General features: G+C 42.3%; 1 protein-coding gene across 2 annotated transcripts; it reads left to right on the top strand.

Annotated features, from left to right (window-relative positions):
• The first annotated feature begins 223 nt into the window (after positions 1–223).
• On the top strand, positions 224–18,431 carry vwa10.2 (von Willebrand factor A domain containing 10, tandem duplicate 2). Of its 2 annotated transcripts, none has more exons than XM_035431620.1 (17): positions 224–311; positions 1,771–1,957; positions 4,129–4,416; positions 4,497–4,590; positions 8,482–8,610; positions 8,797–8,983; positions 9,258–9,427; positions 9,703–9,815; positions 9,943–10,059; positions 11,144–11,338; positions 12,192–12,324; positions 12,978–13,124; positions 13,936–14,028; positions 14,839–15,107; positions 15,214–15,347; positions 17,001–17,157; positions 17,559–18,431. In XM_035431620.1, the coding sequence occupies exons 2-17, from the start codon at positions 1,778–1,780 to the stop codon at positions 18,006–18,008; spliced, it is 2,856 nt and encodes a 951-aa protein (XP_035287511.1). In that variant the 5' UTR covers positions 224–311; positions 1,771–1,777; the 3' UTR covers positions 18,009–18,431. The 2 variants fall into 2 exon arrangements, with proteins under 2 accessions (XP_035287511.1, XP_035287512.1); XM_035431621.1 differs by having other exon boundaries at positions 235–311; positions 1,776–1,957.
• The last annotated feature ends 621 nt before the right edge of the window (positions 18,432–19,052 follow it).

Here is a 19,052-nt window from a genome sequence, read left to right on the forward strand (position 1 = left end):
TGTAAAAAGTTGTGTAAGTTGCTCTGGATAAGAGCGTCTGCTAAATGCTTGTAATGTAATACTTAAAAAAAAGAAAAGAAAATAAACATGTTCAACAACCTATTGATTTGCCTCGGTCTTTCTGTGTAATTGTTAAGGTTCAATAGTTTATTGCCATGTCAACATGGAAGTTTGTTTAGGGCAGCTTGTTACAGACACGCACATGACCAACCCAAGAATGAGGAAACTCTTGTTTGCTCCCATATAAATATGTGTCTGTGATGAATCTCTTTACACCTGTACCACCTCATTGTTCGACTGACATCCAGAAGGTAAGTACATTTACTGACAGATTATGCATCTGAATAATATATATGTATACAGTACCAGTCAAAAGTTTGGACACACCCGCTTAAACCAGTTTCATTAAAAAATGCTTTAAACTGTATAAACTTAAACTGTCTATAAACACTTAATATTTCATTATATGATATATGTTCTTATATAAGCAGATAATCTTAACTGGATTGCAATTAAAAGTTTGATTTTTAAATGAAAACAATTTTTTTCATGCATTGTTTTGTTGTTCAAATATTTTGCTACGTATTGGTGTTCATGATCAAATACATCTTACAGGTGCTCCAGGACCTGTAGAATTTTTCATATTTAAAAGAAAATAAAGACCACCCACCATATTTCAAAATGCATGGGGTATATTACTAAATCATTTTCACCACATGCAGTCCCATATATTTCCAATGGAGGGTAGAAGGGTGAAACTGATTATATATAATCTCATGCATTTTGAAATATGGCGGGTGGTCTTTATTTTTTTTTAAATATGAAAAATTCTACAGGTCCTGGAGCACCTGTTAAGATAGATGTCATCATGCCTGTTCTGTTAGTCACCATGCATATTCAATTAAGAGAACCTTAGTCGTAAAAACAAAATTACATTTATTCACTCTTATATTCAAACCAAAGAAAAAAACCATTCCATCCAGTGTTTACAGTGCATACAGTGGAAAACCCCGCTCTAGAACCAGTTTTAAAGCCTTCCTTTACAGTAGTAGGACAACTTGAATGTCATTACCAATATGTAAACTGAATTGCAAACATAAAGCCAGATATATCCAATATAATAAATTGTGATATTCTCCCATAAGAAAAAAAAAAAAAATGGCTCCAACAGTGCCTCTGAAGATAAAAGGAAATCATGTTATATTCATTTAAAAACCTGTGGCAGTTTTTTTTCTTACCTTTAAATAGTTAACCCCGCCACAGTACATATACTCCCTTTATTTCCATATTTCTAAGGAGGAAAAGAATAAAAAATTCCTTTCAATGTAAATTGTGTTTCTTCTGAACATGAGAGCTGGAGGTCTGAAAAGGTATGTCAATTCTGCATGGACATTCACTTCAAGTACACTTTGGATTGGCAACCCACTGATGGGAAAACATAAGAACGCCATGTTACTTACCATGAAACATGGGGCACGTTCGAGAGCTCTAAAATGTTGGGTGAATATTCTAGACAGAAGAAGGACTGCCCTGAACATTTAGCTCCAGAATGTTACCGGTACAGTGACTGAGAGGGAAATCGTGGGCAGCCTATTTACTCTGGCCAATTACATACTTTACTGGTTCTGTGATTGTGAGGTTCTGCTATGATGTAGTGATGTGGTTCTGTGATTGTGAGGTTCTGTGGATTAGTACTGATGTGGTTTTGCGTTTCTGTTATCATGAGGTTCTGTTGTCACGTAGTGATGTGGTTCTGTGGTTCTGTGGCAGCGCAGTGATGGGCTGGATTCTCTATGTCCTCTTGCTGGGCCTGCTGCTGCCAGGGTTGCAGGCCTTTAAGCCTTTACTGGGAAGCTCCATCACTCACATGCAGATAACAGAGATGGCCATGCTGCGCAAAACCATAGAGGTCTGCCGAGCAGTGGCCATCGCAGAAGGGAGAGACTTCTCCATTCCGGTAGGAGACGACCATGCTGCACCGCATTTATTCAGTCCTTTTCGCCATCACTGTCTATCACCACAAAAAATGCTTTCAACATACAAAAATGCCAACTTATGCATACAAACCATTGTCCATAAGATCTTTTATTATTTTACATGGTAAAATAAATGATACTTTGTTTTTACTTATTTGGCTTATTTGGCTATCTAACCCACAAACGTATAGTACAGTAATGGGGCAAAATGTATGTGGGGGGCGACATAGCTCAGGAGGTAAGAACGCTTGTCTGGCAGTCGGAGGGTTGCCAGTTCAATCCCCTGCCCTGAGCAAGACACCTAACCCCTAATTGCTCTGGTGAATGTGAGGCATCAATTGTAAAGCGCTTTGGATAAAAGCGCTATATAAATGCAGTCCACTTACCATATATGTTTGTAAATGTGAATATGCTGCCAGGAAAATTTCCCCATGAGGATAACGAAGGATTCTATCTATTTATTTTAAGCTGAAGATTTCCAAGAACTAGTATTTGTAAAATTAACTCGACAACGAAGTATAAACATATCATTTCCAAAGTTTAGTTTTTAATCAGCTGCTTAAAACATTCATTTAAATGTCTTCTTCCATGAGACAATTTTTGTCATGTAATGTGTTATTTAATATTTGATGTGATGCAAAGTTTGCAAGACCAAAATTATTTTATTTTATTTTTAATAAATTTGCTAAAATTCTAAAAACCTGTTTTCACTTTGTTATTATGGGGTATTGTGTGTAGATTGATGAGAATAAAAATTAATTTGATCAATTTTAAAATAAGTTAAAATAAGGCTGTAGCATAACAAAATGTGGAAAAAGTGAAGAGGTCTTTCCAAAGGCACTGTATGAACTGCTATGGCTGCAATAATGTGTCTCTCCACATGTTTCTTCGCATCTGCTGGCCTTTGCTATCTCTTTACCCAGTAGAGATTAGTTGTCCTTTTAGAGGCCGGCAATGGTGCACGTCCTCCAGGCCCCTGATGACCAGAAAAGAGGAGAGAAGCAAATATGGAGAAAAGGGGACACACTTTTATAGGACTAGAAGTGGCATATTGCACAAACCATGTGACCAGTTTCTCTAAATGTGATCATGTGATTGTGGCACTAGTTGGACTTGTTGATCCAAAATGGCGCAAAGTCCTTTCAACACTTAAATGACCACGAACAGTCAAATTGACCATCGTTTATCTTGCTTGTATGCTTGACCATTTTGATTTATTTGCGTAACATTGTTGTGAAATGACTCCAATAGTACCCAGCTGCAGCCCTGCAAAACAAGCCCCTGGCAAGGCAAAGCCTGCAATAGTAGTCCAAGGTTTTAGGGCCTACCTTATAGTCATGATAAGGGTTGGGTACCAAAACCTGGTAGCACTTTGGCACCGGTTCCCATATGACTGGTACCTGCAGGCACTAATCACAAGACAGATTTCAGTGTTTAATTTTGGTGCTGTCTTCACTAAGATTTCATTCGCTCTGTTGACTCAGTCAGTGACAGCAGCTACCATTAGCAAGCTAACTAACATTAAGCTGGGTAAAACTGGCAAAATGGAACTGTCTAAAGTGTGGCTGTATAACCCAAGTTTGAGGCTTTGTTGTGTGGATGTGTGAAGTTACATTACATTTACATTACATTACAGGCATTTAGCAGACGCTCTTATCCAGAGCAACTTACACAACTTTTTTACATTGTATCCATTTATACAGCTGGATATATACTGAAGCAATTTCGGTTAAGTACCTTGCTCAAGGGTACAACGGCAGTGTCCCACCTGGGAATCGAACCTGCGACCTTTCGGTTACAAGCCCAGTCCCTTACCCACTGTGCTACACTCCGTCCTTGTATCTGAATTCTGTGTGTTTACTAGAGGTCAGACGGTGCAGAAGTTAATGTTCTTAAGGGCTGAGAGTCTGTGGTCATTGTGATTATTTTTGTAGGAAACCCTGAAAAGTGCCAATCTTGGTGCTTTATATGTAAGGGGCATGCCCCACCAAGTTGTAACTTGGCAGGTGGTACACCGGCCATCCCAATCTTGCCGGGTAATCAGAACCTAATATCTATGTAACATTGCTAGCTTGTTAACAATGGTTAGCTTGTGCTATTTATAAGGATGTGTTTAAAAGGCTTTGACTCTCGTTGTGCTCTTCTACCACAGCCTGGTGAAACTCTGTCTGCATCTGCCGTGCAGAGAGCGTGCTCCCCCAGTGACGGCTCTCTGCTGTCCGGATTTAAATTCAAGGCCACCATCGTAACAACATACTTGAGCAACGCAGCCGTGGATGCCATTTACGTTCTGAGTGATTCACGCCACTTTGATAATGAGGCATTCTTGGGCGGTCGGGCCCTCATCACAGAGGGCATAGCCAGCATAAAGGCAAATGTTCGGCAGGAGAACTTTATCTCAGCAAGACTGACCCTGGGGGAGATCTGCCACACCCTGCAGGTAAGAAGCAGGTGTATGACTATGTGAATGTGTGTGAGACATGCTGTAAAGGTGAGAACACTGTATCTTCTTCCTTGCAGGATTTCTACAGTCACAGCAACTGGATTGAACTGAATCAAAAGCACCCGAACACCAACCTGATCCGACAAGATCAAAGCATTGGGAATATAGCAGGTACTGATAGAGGGAGAGGGAGAGATTACATTACATCACAACTAATGTTAAATTATATTCTGGCAGCAATTAGCTTAGCTTGCTTTTGCTTTAATGTGATACAGACATGAGGTGATAAACTTGTGTTCAGTAAAAAAAAAAATGTTTATTATATGGCACTAAAAGGCATTAAAATGCTTGAGCTGAAAGGACAAAACTTAATTGAATTAATTTATTTATTTTTACATTAAAAAATTAATAGCAGCACGGGCAGAGGTGTTACAGGAGTACACAATGTACTTATTAAATCTTGGCCAAACTCAGGTTAAAAACTGGTTTTCAGTGAGCTTCCTGTCCTGCTGCTTTACTAAAAACACAAAACAAAAAGAAAGAAAAGGAAAAATGAGGTATGAGTAAAATGTGTGTAGGTGGCACTGTGTAAGGGCGTGTCATCTTCAGAAAGCAAACATTTAGTGAGAACAGAAAAGGAAGAATATGATAAGAAAATAAATGGCAGGAGAAAATTCAAATTAAGGGAGCTGGTTTCAAGTAAGGGGCAGTGGGGACATGACTGGTTTGTGATCAGGTGCCGTTTATATGTGAGCTTGAAAGATGAGTGATGTCATAGTGTCATGGGTAGGGGGGACCCAAACGCAGAGGGGAAAAAAACGCAAACTCAAAAAGGGAAAATTAACAAAGACTTTACTTACGACAGGCAAACAAGCAGGGAACAGACAAGGCCACGATGGGCAAAAACACAAACTCAAAAAAAAATCTAATAAAACAGAAAACAACAGGAACTCAAAAACACAGGCAGGGCAGAACACAGGCAGACAGAGTACAACGGCAAACAAACACAAACAGGTCAAAAACACAGGCAGGTACATATGGTCTGACACAAACGCAAGTTGGGAACAAACACAAGGAACCAGCACCCGAGTCAAGGGCACAAAGAACTTAAATAGACAGGGGGTAACAAGACACAGGTGAACTCAAAAAACAATCAAACCAGAAGGAGGGGATAACAAGACACAGGTGGGAACAATGATGGGATAACGAGACAATTGAAAACAATCATACAATTAACGGGGGGGAGCAGGACACAAAACAGAAGTGCCGCCATCTGGCGGCCCAACAAGGGAAACACAGACAGGAAAACACAGAACCATGACACATAGTTCTGACAGACTGCATTCCAGATTTTTGTGTAGTGATGATGGAAAGATCATCAGCCGTATTTATTTTAAAATTGTGTTACAGTGTTTGGTCAGCGAAGTGAGAATTATGTGAAGTATGTTAAATGTTCTTAATCCGGCAGTTTTAGCTGTTAAAACTCTGATTTTAACAGCTGGTGGAGAGCACACGCATCTGGGTTGCATTAGCTAATCAGCCCAGATGCTTAAAGGCGTGCTGCTCTCCATAGTTTGGGGCCGAGACTGAGAGCTCACATCGAGAGCATGTTTCTTTATTTGAGTTACGTTTAATTTCAAGTTTCGTTTCTTTTAACATGATGGGGAAAAGGTCTGACATACTCAAGAGAGAATATTTTGATCACTGTACATTGCCTCACATTTTGTGTTCAATTTTACTTGTCACAGATTAATTTTAGTATGTAAACATGTTGAATCAATGTTGAATCAAATCATGTTTGAATCAATCAAATCACATTGTTGTGTTAAGCAACTATATTTATGTAAACTTTCAACATCACATCAAGGAAAAATATGTTCCAAAAGTAGACACATCTAAATGCAATAATAATAATAATAATAATAATAATAATAATAAGTACTGAGTATTACACTTGCCTATATTATTTCAACAGTAGGTATAACTTTTGACGTTGTGAACCAAGCTTAAGCATGGCAGAAACCAAGAGTAAATAGGGCAGACCGGGCCAAAACCGAGGTAAAATTCAACACTTTCTAGATAGATGCATCAAGCTTGCCTTGAATGACGTATTTCAGGTGAACACGCAGAATTATCATCTCTTTGTCTCCAATGAACGCCAGGAGAGTTCAATAAATATTTTGGGAGATATTGCCAGAAGTCTGTTTTGGCTATTTGCAAGTAAATATTTTTGCCGGAAGTGTTTTTCAGCTACTGTATTGTGTATGTATATCAAGGAATCCTGATGTATGTAATTGTAAACAGTTGTTTAGTGACCAACAGATCACATAGTTTTGATATAGCAGCTTGATGGAATTGCTAGCCAGGTAAAAGTGCAGACACCCCCTGCGGGAGCCTGTTGTCAGTTGACTATTAATTAACCAATTGACTGGTTTTGTTCAACTCAGACTGGATGTTGAATCTACATTTATTTAACTCAACTTTTACTTTAGGCAATGTTGTGACATGTGACATTGAATTTAATTGTGATGTAATCATAGCCAAGGTTGTTTGTATTAAAAATTATTAATCTATCTGTAGTTTATATTAGTATATTTTCAGAATTAAGCCAAACACGAAAGCCGTTATTTCCCAATATGTTCGGCAAAAGTGATTTATATGACCTATACCTAGACTAACTTTCACTACTCTGCATTGCACTCCCAATCTAGGATCGCTCCTATCACTTGAATCCTTCTAATCTGTTTCTGTAGCACCTCCACATTACACTTCTATTGCACTTATATGGTTATCTTGATGTTGTAGCTCGTCGTCATGCCTCCTAGTTTGACTTAACGTGACTTTCTGACCTAGACTATGATTACAGTGTGAACTGGACTTAATGTTATCATGGCTATGGATGTTACATAATGTGTATTGTACCTTATCAGACCTGTGTTTTATAGTTGTTCTAACGATCTTTGGTATGCACTTATTTTACGTCACTTTGAATAAAAGTGTCTGCCAATTAAATGTAATGAATAAATAATTAGGCAAACATTTGAGTGCTGGATCAAAATAATGACACTCCCTTCATCAATTCAGTTCATCAACCCTGCTAATCCTAACCAGACCTGGGTCAAATATGTATTTGTTTTGTATTTACTTTTCTACGCTTTACTGATCTTGTCTGGTATATTGGAACCAATAAAATACTCTCAAAAAGTGCAAACCCCGCATTCTGGTCATATTGGCAGGCTCAGTTATACCAGGCGAGATCAATAGAGCACAGAAAAGTATTTGAATCCAAAACAAATACGTATTTACCCCAGGTCTGATCCTGACAGAAGCTAGGAATATGCATTTATTTACGTCTGTGTATATATTATATTAGCCATCAAAACATATAGCTAGTCAGCAACAGCCAGCTATATCTCTCTCTACCTAGCTAGGTAGATCACTAACTAGCTAGCTAGTGAGCAAGATAAGGCCCTATCTCTCTATCTATCTATGTAGCTCCCCACTAGCTAGCTAGCTAGCGATCTATCTTGCTAGCAAGTTGGCTAACGAGCGATATAGATCACTAGCAAGCAAGACTGGCTCCCTAATACATTACAGTTCCCTAGGAAATTATGACACCGCGACAATGACCTGGAAGTACATATGTGCTGTTATTTATAGATATTTTTTTCACAGCAGAAGTCAAAAGTTCTGTGAGATCTTACAAAAGTTTTTGTGAGAGAACGCAAAGTGTTCCTTTAGGGGCCCTGTAGGCTCCACAGTTGTCACAACTTTTCCGGGATTTTTCAGCCTTTAGGTTGTATTCAGTCAGCATTTGTTCTAAACGTCAACTTATGACATTGGGAACACGCACTGCAGATGCACACAATCTTCCAACTGTTTTTTTGGAGAGAAAAAACCTCTTCAAGCGTGCTTATTTAGTCATTGGTGAAAATGCAAAACTGTTTGTGGAAAAAAATTAAATGTATAAATTTGCTTGAATACAAAAAAAGTGCATTTGATTGACCTTCAAGGAAGGTCGTTTCCATCAAGTTGTCCTGCTGAATGCTCCACCTCCTGCAGATAAAAACACACCAACCTGCAAAAGCTGCTCTGGGGGAGACTGCAAGGACAACATCCTGCCAGAAATCATCAGTGAAGGGAAGCTAACCTCTGGCTATTTTGATCTTCTATTCTCCTCCAAACCTGCAGGTACTATAGTTCTCAATTACCGTCCAAATCTGCTGGTCCCATGTGTTGGTGATCCCATGTGTTGGTGCTGTCCTGGGTGTCTGTGATGTCCCAAGTTTCGGTGATGTCCCATGTGTCAGTGATGTTCCGTGTATCGGACATGTACCATGTGTCGGTGATGTCCTGCCTCGATTTGCTCTGTCACAGGGAAATGCAGTCATGGCGGGTCTGCTGATCGTACGAGTCGCCGGGACCCGATTGGCGGGATCAACAAGGATGATGATGCAGCAGATCATGGACACCTGCACCGCGCTGCTGCCAACATGGCCGTGAATGCCACCATGGAGCTGCTGGAGGACATCCGGGGCGCCACCGGGGAGAAGGACTTCCTCCGGTACCAGCTCAGCCTGTTACATATGAACTTACTAATGAGAGGAACACTCCTACGTATCTGCACACATCTTAAAGACAGCACACATCCAGTCCTGACGTGGCATATCTGCTTCTGTCGGCTGGGCTCTGTAGCAAGGCTGTGCTGAGGCTGTTTTTCAGGCTTTTCTGTGCTTGAGTGCTGATTAAACACAGTCTTACTTTAGGGTCTCATTTTTTAAGGCTTCTGTTTCATTCGGGGGTTTCTGTTAATGAGCCACTCTACCCCTCCTTCCCAGGCTCATGGGTATCAGTCGTTCCTCTGTGCTATGTTTTGTGATTGACACCACGGGCAGCATGTTTGATGACATCGAGGAGGCAAAGAGGGTGGCATTCTCAATCATTGACAGCAAGAAAGGCACCCTGGATGAACCATCTGCTTACATCCTGGTGCCGTTTAATGACCCTGGTGGGTTAATTCTAAGTTTACTTTCAACACATTATTTCTTCATATCATATCTGAGCCTTCATGCCTTCTTGGTGATGCCTCATTTTTGTATTCCTGCAAGTTACACTGATGTTCTACACTACTGTATGTCAGTCTGGATTAAAGCATCTGCCAAGTGATTGTAATGTAGTATCTCTCTCATAAGTAGTGCATGCATGTGTGTGTGTGTGCTTGTGTATTGTGTTTATGTGTGTATGTGTGAATACACCTATTCATACATGTTTTTGTGTGTGTAGATTTTGGACCTCTGACTCGGACAACAGACTCGGACATCTTTAAGCAGAGCATAAATGCTCTCACTGCATCAGGTGGTGGTGACCTGCCGGAGATGTGTCTATCAGGATTGCAGGTTGTGTAGAGAATACTATCAGTTTAAAATCCCACTATAAGCACATTCCTCCACTTTGTTTATCCTGATCCTTCTCTCTTCCTTGGCTCTCTCTGTTTTCCTTTCTTTCCACTCTCTCTCTCTCCAGCTGGCTCTCACTGGCGCCCCCCCATCCTCTGAAGTTTTTGTGTTCACCGATGCCCCGGCCAAAGACTTTGACCTGAAGAGCACAATTATTGCCCTCATTGAGAGCACCAAGTCAGTTGTGAGTACACACCCACTACAACCACTCACCCTTTTCATTCATTCACACACTCACTCACTTGCACACATCAACCTCTCATTGAATTACACTCACTCACTAACATACACTTACTCACTCCAGTGTTGTTGGCAAGTCACACGTACACAAGTTTGAGTCCAAGGCCAAGTCAGTGCTCAGGATTCAGTCAAGAAGTCAGGAACAAAAAAGTACTTAAAAAATCACATTTCACAACTCCCACATCAATGCTGTAAAATTCAAAACTGAGAGTACAAAATAGAGAAAGGGACAGTGAACCCAAAATCAATTCTTTCTTAATTACTGGATTGGTATGGAAGAAAATAAATAAATAAAAACGATTAATGGATCTGAATTTTTGTATTGTGAATTCCATACATTTTAATTTATTCACAGTGAATTTTGGTTTTGAATCTCAAAAATGTAGCTTCCCAGAATTCTAATCTTAAAAAACAAGGCTCCCAAAAATTCAGGTTCCATTGTTACAATGTCTCAAATTCACTTTTAAGAATTCATTTTAGTAATCAGTTTCGAGAACATCAGTTACTCAGGAAAAGGGGTAGGACATGGATGAAATTGATCCTACCTTCAGTCACTCTTCATCGATCTTTGTGAAGAGGGCCAATGATTGGCCAATGATTCAGGCCACCAAAATTAGACTAAAATTAGAAGGAAGAGGGTGCAAGGAAAGGAAGAAAGGAGGTGAAAAAATAAGTGGTTGGAATGCACCCACTGTCTCTTTAAGTAGGGGAGATCAGGAGAACAAGCAAGGGGCCAGCTTTCGGTTCTCAGCCTCAGCACCGGATGTACTGTCACCCCTTGCTGATACCTATGATTTTCGCTCAATAAGCCAGTTTAAATAGCATAAAAGTGTACAACTTGTGATAACAACTGAGAATCAAGTTCGTAAAAAAGTGTAACGTAACCTAAGGTGATATGATTACTTTATAAACTGTTAAAAAGGACTGCCAAATTCTGGATACCAACACAAGCAATAGAAACATGGCATAAACACAGTCTGTGGGTTAAGTCTCTCTCTCTCTCTCTCTCTCTCTCGCTCCTACTGAAGGTGACCTTCTTGTTGACAAACGCTCTCTCAGCTCGACGTCGAAGGAACACTGGTGTTGTCAACCGTATGAGTCCACAAGGGAATGAGCTGTACCAGGAATTGGCTGACGCTTCTGGGGGGCAGGCCATAGTGGTCACTAAAGGAAATCTGCCCCAAGTCACCGACATCATTGTGGACTCCTCCACCTCTGCCCTGGTATACTCATCCCCTCCAACTCTGCTCTGGAACTCTCATCCTCTCTACCTTTGCCCTGGAACACTCATACCCTCCACCTCTGCCTTAGAACACTTATCCCCTCCACCTCTGCCTTGGAACACTTATCTTTCCACCTATTCCCTGGTACACTCATCCCCTCCACTGCCCTGGAACACTCATCCCCTCCACTTCTGCCCTGGAACACTCTTTCCTTCCACCTCTGCCCTGGAACACTCATACCCTCCACCTCTGCCTTAGAACACTTATCCCCTCCACCTCTGCCTTAGAACACTTATCCCCTCCACCTCTGCTCTGGAACACTCTTTCCTTCCACCTCTGCCCTGGAACACTCATACCCTCTACCTCTGCCTTAGAACACTTATGCCCTCCACCTCTGCCTTGGAACACTTATCTTTCCACCTATTCCCTGGTACACTCATCCCCTCCACCTCTGCCATGCTAATGCTCAATAGGCCTGGGGACAATTCCATTTCATTTCAGTAAACTCGGGAAGTGAATTAAAATTCAGTAAATTGAAAAAAGAGTTCTCTGAGAATTTTGCAATTAATTAATTGAATTTGTTTCAATTAAACCATTAAGAAATAAAACTGCAGGTAAATACATACACTAACAGTAACCTGACATATTCTGAAAAACACACAGATACACAAATGAGCAATAAGTGGGAACAAGAACAACATTAATAGTATGGCTCGTTTACAACATTTTACATTCAGCAAAACCTGTTGAGTCTTTTTCAATGTAACATATCTTCCTCCACTGTTAGTGAGATTGACAGGCCTCTTGTATCTCAGTCTCATTTACTTTCTTCTCTGGATCCCTGGTTCTCCAGGTGACAGTTCTCCAGGTGGTGAGGGATCCAGGAAGACCAGATAATTTCACCTTTGCAGTAGATGCATCCATGAGAAACCTGACCATCTATCTCACTGGCAACTCCCTCACCTTCAATCTCAACAGCCCATCAGGTACGGACACACCTTATCTGTTCAGGTGTGGTAGATTGTAATGGCTACTCATACAGGCGGTGGCATTGTAATACAGTGAAAGGGAACTGGAGGTTGTAGGTTTGATTCCCAGGTGGTAAGGGTAAATGCATAATAAAATCTGGTATTCCCTTTAAGTCAGCGTTTATTTGTTTTGAGTTTTTTACTTACCATGAACAATTTGTTTTTTTACCCATGTATTTTAATTATCACTGCTGGCTTTGTACGCCCTCGTTTGGTTAAATTTAATCTTTAACACTTCAGGTTGCCTCTGCGTGTCTGTGGGCATCTGTATAAAAACTGTATCTGAGCTGAGTGTGACTGTGTAAATCTGTATTATGTGCTCCTAAGACTCAGCAGTTAATTTTTGTCATTTGCAGGGGACATGAGTCTCTTGTCTTTATCTCAAGAACCATATATTCTGAAGCCTACACGACAAGGGACATTAAATAAAAATAAATAAATAGTATTTTTAAAAACATTTTCTCTGCAACATCCAAGACACTTGTATTATGTCAAAATACTTGAAACCTTTTTTTCCTGCTGGGTCTCAGGTGGGTATTTGTGATATACAGTATCTCTGGGCCTCCATATAAATGTTCTCTTGATCAGCTGATACTTCCCTACTCCCTCAGGTGTGTCTCAAACCAGTTCTGCCTCGGACGGGCCCCTGGGTACAATAAAGGTAGTAGGGAACCTGTACACAATTCGTGTGGACACTCAGGCAGGATTATGGAAAATCAGCGTCACCTCTACAGAATCATACACTCTGAAGGTCACAGGTCAGCCCGCTGTGTGTGTGTGTGGGGGGGATTGCATATGTTTAGCATAATACAGTTCTCTGGGCAGTACTATTAGAATGTACACTACATGGCCAAAAGTATGTGGACACCTGACATCCAACATCTCATCAAAAATTATGGGCATCTAAATGGACTTGGTCCATTCTTTGCTGCTATAACAACTAATATGCTTCTGGGCAGGCTTTGTACTAGATGTTGCAGCATTGCTGCAGGGGTTTGCTTCCATTCAGCCATAAGAGCATTGGTGACATCGGGCATTGATTGGGTGATTAGATCTGGCTTGCAGTTGGCTGTCCAGTTGATCCCAAAGCTGTTGGATAAGTCAGGACCTGCAGGCCAGTCAAGTTCTCCCACACCCATCTCAATAAAACCAGCTCTATATGGACTTTGCGGTGTGGCCTGGGGCATTATCATGCTGAAACAGGAAAGGGCATTCCTTAAACTGTTGCCACTAAGTTGGAAGCACAGAATCTTCTAGAGTGTCACTGCATTATGATTTGCCTTCACTGGAACTAAGGGGCCTAGCCCAAACTATAAAAAACAGCCCCAGAACAAGGTCCACATACTTTTGGTCATATAGTGTATCTGGGTGTGGTGCGGCTATGTACAGTAAATCTCGTAAGGTAGTCAGTGTGTCTTAACTGAGAAAGCAGGGCTTAGATACTATAGGTGGATATACTTGCAGGTGAGTGTGTCAGGTGAACTTACTGCAGGTTAATGCACATGAGGTGAAATGCTGTATGTAAGGTTAAGCTGTGTCCCATTCTTGACTCATGTGCCCTATTTCCAGGACAAAGCAGCATAGATTTTGTCTACAACATTGTTGAGGACCGTAATGGGTTTGGAACTGATTTTACCTTGAAAGAGGGCCGTCTCAAAGCAGGTGAGCAAAACAGCTGTTTAACCAATCACCATCCCCTTCATCATCATCATTATTATGATTATCTCCCAACAAGTGCACATACTGGACATCACCTCAATGTATATTAATAAATATACGCCCACTAATTTGCGAGGATCAATAATAAAATGTGTCAGTTTTAACAAGCCTCACAGGTGGCACCAATTATTTAGGTGTAGCAATAATTGCAAGTAATAATTGCAATAATAAGTAATCAGTCTCATAAAATTACTATTATCTAAAATATCTAACCAACAATTTGGAATTTCTACTAATTAAAATGATTTAATTAAATCAGAGATTTAATAGAGAAACTGAACTTTGGAAGGAGTTATTCGAAAGACTGATTCGACTCAAATGTCATTTTCGGGGATGTATGTGATTGTGCGCGCATATGTGCACATGCTCATGTGTTCTTTGTCCGAACAAAGGGGAATGACGAATTAGTGTGAACAGCGGATGAATAACTTTGCTTAACTACGAAGGATTGTCGCTCCCGGTAGTGCCGAGGAAGGAAGCGCAGCTTCAACTCATAAACAAAACAAGTAACTAATGGCGGGTTATTCACCGACTACTGACTGTATTAAGATTGTTAGTTAAGGAATTAGTAGGGGTTTGAGTTGGAGAGTTATCTGGTAGGACAGAACGTGTGTGGTTGCACTGTGTGTAGACGGAGAACCAATTACAGCAGTTGCAGAACTAACAAAACTAACATAACACCTGGGTCTTTGCTGTCACCTCCAACATCATGATCAGCATCTGACTTCCTGTTTGTTTCTCATTGCCACTTAGGTGGGAATGCCACCTTGCTGCTGTCAGTGGTGGGCGGGGATTCCCCCACAGTGACAGAGGTGTCCCTGGTGGAGGTATCGGGTTCAAGGGTGGAAAACGCCACCTTGACAAGGTTGGGGGGAGGGGATTATCTTGCATCTGTACAGAGCGTCCCAGATGGAAGTGTTGTTATTGTGTTGAAGGGGGTGGATGGGATGCCCCGGTCCACCCAAAACAGCTTCCAGAGGCAGACCACCACCCAGATGAAGGCTTCCAACCTGACTGTCACAGTAAGTAAACTTAAAGGTCAAAGTTCACATCCAGCTAATGTCACAGTGAGTGATTAGATTTGTGGTTCTGATGTCACAGTGGGCGATTTTGTTTATGTAACGTCAGGCCATGGCAAATGGCACCTTGGAGCCTGAGGTGCCATTCTCTGTTCCCTTCATTGTGACGTCCGGTGGGGTAAAGGGAAACTACACCATCCGCTCACGAGACAACATGGGTTTCATCACATTTTTTTCACCCAGGTAAGACTGAATGTTGAGTGGAGAACATCTATTGATACGGGTCGTGGTCCATCTCTTTGTCAGTACAGACAGTCTGAAAAGACAGTAAGTTCTGTACTGTGTGAGGCAGCAGTGCTGTCTCTGTGCTCTATACTGTGAGGCAACAGTATGGTCTCTCTACTCTGTGCCATGTGATGTAGCAGTACAGTCTCTCTGGTCTGTGCTGTGTCATGCAGCACTGGGGTTGTGTGAGGTAGCAGTGAGGTATCTCTGCTCTGTGCTGTGTGAGGCAGCAGTATGGTCTCTTTACCCTATGCTGTGTGGGACTACAATATAGTCTCTCTACCCAGTGCCATGTTACATAGCGGTACAATCTCTCTGGCCTGTGCTGTGTGAGGCAGCAGTAGGGTTTGGTAATATGTAAAAATGATCCTATCATCCACCGTCACCTGCGCAATCGGTGATTGCCAATGTAATCATCCTGTGGGGTGGGGGGGGGGGGGGGGGGGGGTGGCCCTGCTGTGTAATGTGTGAGGCAGTAGTATGGTCTCTCTGACCTGTGCAGTGTGAGGCAGCAGCATGGTCTCTGTGTTCTGTAGTGTGTCAGGTAGCAGTAAAGTCTCTTTGCCCTGTGTTGTGTGATGAAGCAGTAGTCTCTCTGCTCTATGCTGTGTGGGGCAGCTGCAAGGTCTCTGTGCTGTGTGAGGCAGCAGTAAGGTCTCTCTGGTCTGTGCTGTGTGAGGAAGCAGTAAGGTCTCTCTGCTCTATGCTGTGTGGGAAAGGCTGCGAGGTCTCTGTGCTGTGTGAGACAGCAGTAAGGTGTCTCTGCTCTGTCTTGTGTCAGGCAGCAGTAAGGTCTCTCTGCTCTGTGTTGTGTGAGGCAGCAGTAAGGTCTCTCTGCTCTGTGTTGTATGAGACAGCAGAAAGGTCTCTCTGCTCTGTGCTGTATGAGGCAGCAGTAAGGTCTCTCTGCTCTGTGTTGTGTCAGGCAGCAGTAAGGTCTCTCTGCTCTGTGTTGAGTGAGACAGCAGTAAGGTCTCTCTGCTCTGTGCTGTATGAGGCAGCAGTAAGGTCTCTCTGCTCTGTGTTGTGTCAGGCAGCAGTAAGGTCTCTCTGCTCTGTGTTGTGTGAGGCAGCAGTAAGGTCTCTCTGCTCTGTGCTGTGTGAGACAGCAGTAAGGTGTCTCTGCTCTGTCTTGTGTCAGGCAGCAGTAAGATCTCTCTGCTCTGTGTTGTGTGAGGCAGCAGTAAGGTCTCTCTGCTCTGTGTTGTATGAGACAGCAGTAACGTCTCTCTGCTCTGTGTTGTGTGAGGCAGCAGAAAGGTCTCTCTGCTCTGTGCTGTATGAGGCAGCAGTAAGGTCTCTCTGCTCTGTGCTATGTGAGACAGCAGTAAGGTGTCTCTGCTCTGTGTTGTATGAGACAGCAGTAAGGTCTCTCTGCTCTGTGCTGTATGAGGCAGCAGTAATGTCTCTCTGCTCTGTGTTCTGTAAGGCAGCAGTAACGTCTCTCTGCTCTGTGTTGTGTGAGACAGCAGTAAGGTCTCTCTGGTTTGTGCTGGTTGAGGCAGCAGTGGGGTTGTGTGAGGTAGCAGAAACGTCTCTCTACTCTGTGCTGTGTGAGGCAGCAGTAAGGCATCCCTGTTGTGTGAGACAATGGTTTGTCCTTGGCCCCAGCCTCTCGTTGGAGAGCAAGGACAGCGCACAGGGGATAGTTCAGCTCTTGGCTCCTGGCAGTACACCGTCAGGCACAGACGTCACGCTCACCATCGAGGCCGAGTCCCCTGGGGGTGACTCCAACTACGTCGTGCTCCGCATCTCTGTCCTTAACAAGGTAACGATTACCAATACCAATAAGCTGAATACCAATCTGTACTTGTATGTTTAATACCCCAGATTAATTAGTAATAACACATACATCATCACTGACCTCTTTATGAGACGTAATTCTGTTAAGAACTCCAGTGTAAAAACCAGTGTAACCAGGTAGACCCCTGGAGCAGCAAGCTAGTGCAGGAGTGAGAAACCCTCAGCATGTTGGTTATTATAGAATTAGAGCAGATATTGATGTAAAGTAGATGTTGATAATGGCAGTGTAAGGGCTAGAGAGATATTAGTAACTGCAATGTAGGGGTTAGAGAGATGTTAGTAACTGCAGTGTATGTGTTCAAGAGATGTTGGTAACTAGTTTAGGGGTTGCAGACGTTGGTGACTTTGTTCCTCTGTTTCTGAAAGGTGACAGACTTCAGCCGGCCTGTGTGCCAGGTAATTAGCGTGAGCAACAACTGCTCCAACAACTGCAGCCAATCAGAGTGGGAGCTGTCCGCTAACTTGACAGACGGGAATGGGACGGGCATCCGGAGTGTGACAGTCCGCATGGGGGATGGCACCCTCGACACCACCACCTTTGTGGGGGAGGGGGGCATCAACATCACCATGGCAAGATACAACGGCTCCTGCTGCTCGCCGGATGTAGAGTTGGTGGCGGTGGACGCTGTGGGCAATGTGGGCACCTGCTTCCATTCCATCAGAGCCGCACCCAGCCTGGCACCCAGCGTGGCAACCAGCCCGGTAGCACACCGCACGACCACGCCCTCTACCCCCAGTTCCACCAGCAGCGTGGCTGCTCTCAAACTGCCCCTCCTTCTCATTTCCACTGCCCTCCTGGCTCCCCTCCTTTCTTAAAAGAAACTAGAAATGGTTGCATTTTCTGAATAAAATGTGAGTTCGCTTGCCAAGTTTAAAGCGTATGAATTGCTAGTTGTGCTATGATAGTGTACGTATGTAGTTGTAGTATGTATTAGTGTGTTGCTAATGCATTGCTATGGGGTTGTAAGTGTGCACAAGGTGGTTGCCAAGGTATATTGCATGGATGCTGGAGCCTTGCTAGGTGGTTGCTAGGGTCTTACTAAGTAGTTTCTAGGGTCTTACTCCTGGTTGCTAGGGTCTTACTAGATAGTTGCTAGTTTGACATTATTATTTCTTTGGTGTTATTCATCATTTATCACTGTTGCAAATTCTAACAGGTTGTTGCCTTTGTCTTTAGTCACTGGATGGAAAAGCTATTTAAATACAATAAATAAAGAAAATAAATAACATTAAAAAGCAGCCAAAGTATGTGGTGATGTTTTCTTACTGAATGGAATTAGAATGGAATGCAATGTTATCTTTAAATGCTGTTTTCTCAGTTTTAGGTTGTGGGCTGTTGTTCGCTTTAAAACATCGTAACATTGGCTCTGATTGAGATATGAAACAAACTGTGCAGAATATTGTTCACAACAGTCCATAGAATAAAAAAAGCAGAATAACTTAAACACTAAAAATGTGAAGGGTTTTTCCAAGCTGACACACAAATTATAATTTATATCATTTAAGGCATTTTTTCTCTAGCCAGATGACAGACACCAGCAAGCTCTTTTTGCCATTTCAAAAGAGCACTTTCATACAGACCCCCCCCCCCCCCAAAAAAAAAAAAGCATGTCACTGGTAGTCATGATTGTAGTAAAGTACCTTCTAAAGTATAAGCTCAATTTGAAGTCAAATTTGAGTGTACCTAAAAGTGTATACTCCAAACACATTTATTATCTCCGCCAGGTGAGAGCCTGGAGGGGATCATGCATTTGGTCGGGTGTGTGTGTTTGTTTGTGTATCTGTCCGCAGCTAATCTCGTATACTACTGGGCCGATCAGCCTGATGTGCTCTCTGTGAGCTATGTCACATCAGATCTCC

This window comes from Anguilla anguilla, chromosome 9 (genome assembly GCF_013347855.1).
Source record: "Anguilla anguilla isolate fAngAng1 chromosome 9, fAngAng1.pri, whole genome shotgun sequence".
In the NCBI taxonomy this organism is placed as follows: domain Eukaryota; kingdom Metazoa; phylum Chordata; class Actinopteri; order Anguilliformes; family Anguillidae; genus Anguilla; species Anguilla anguilla.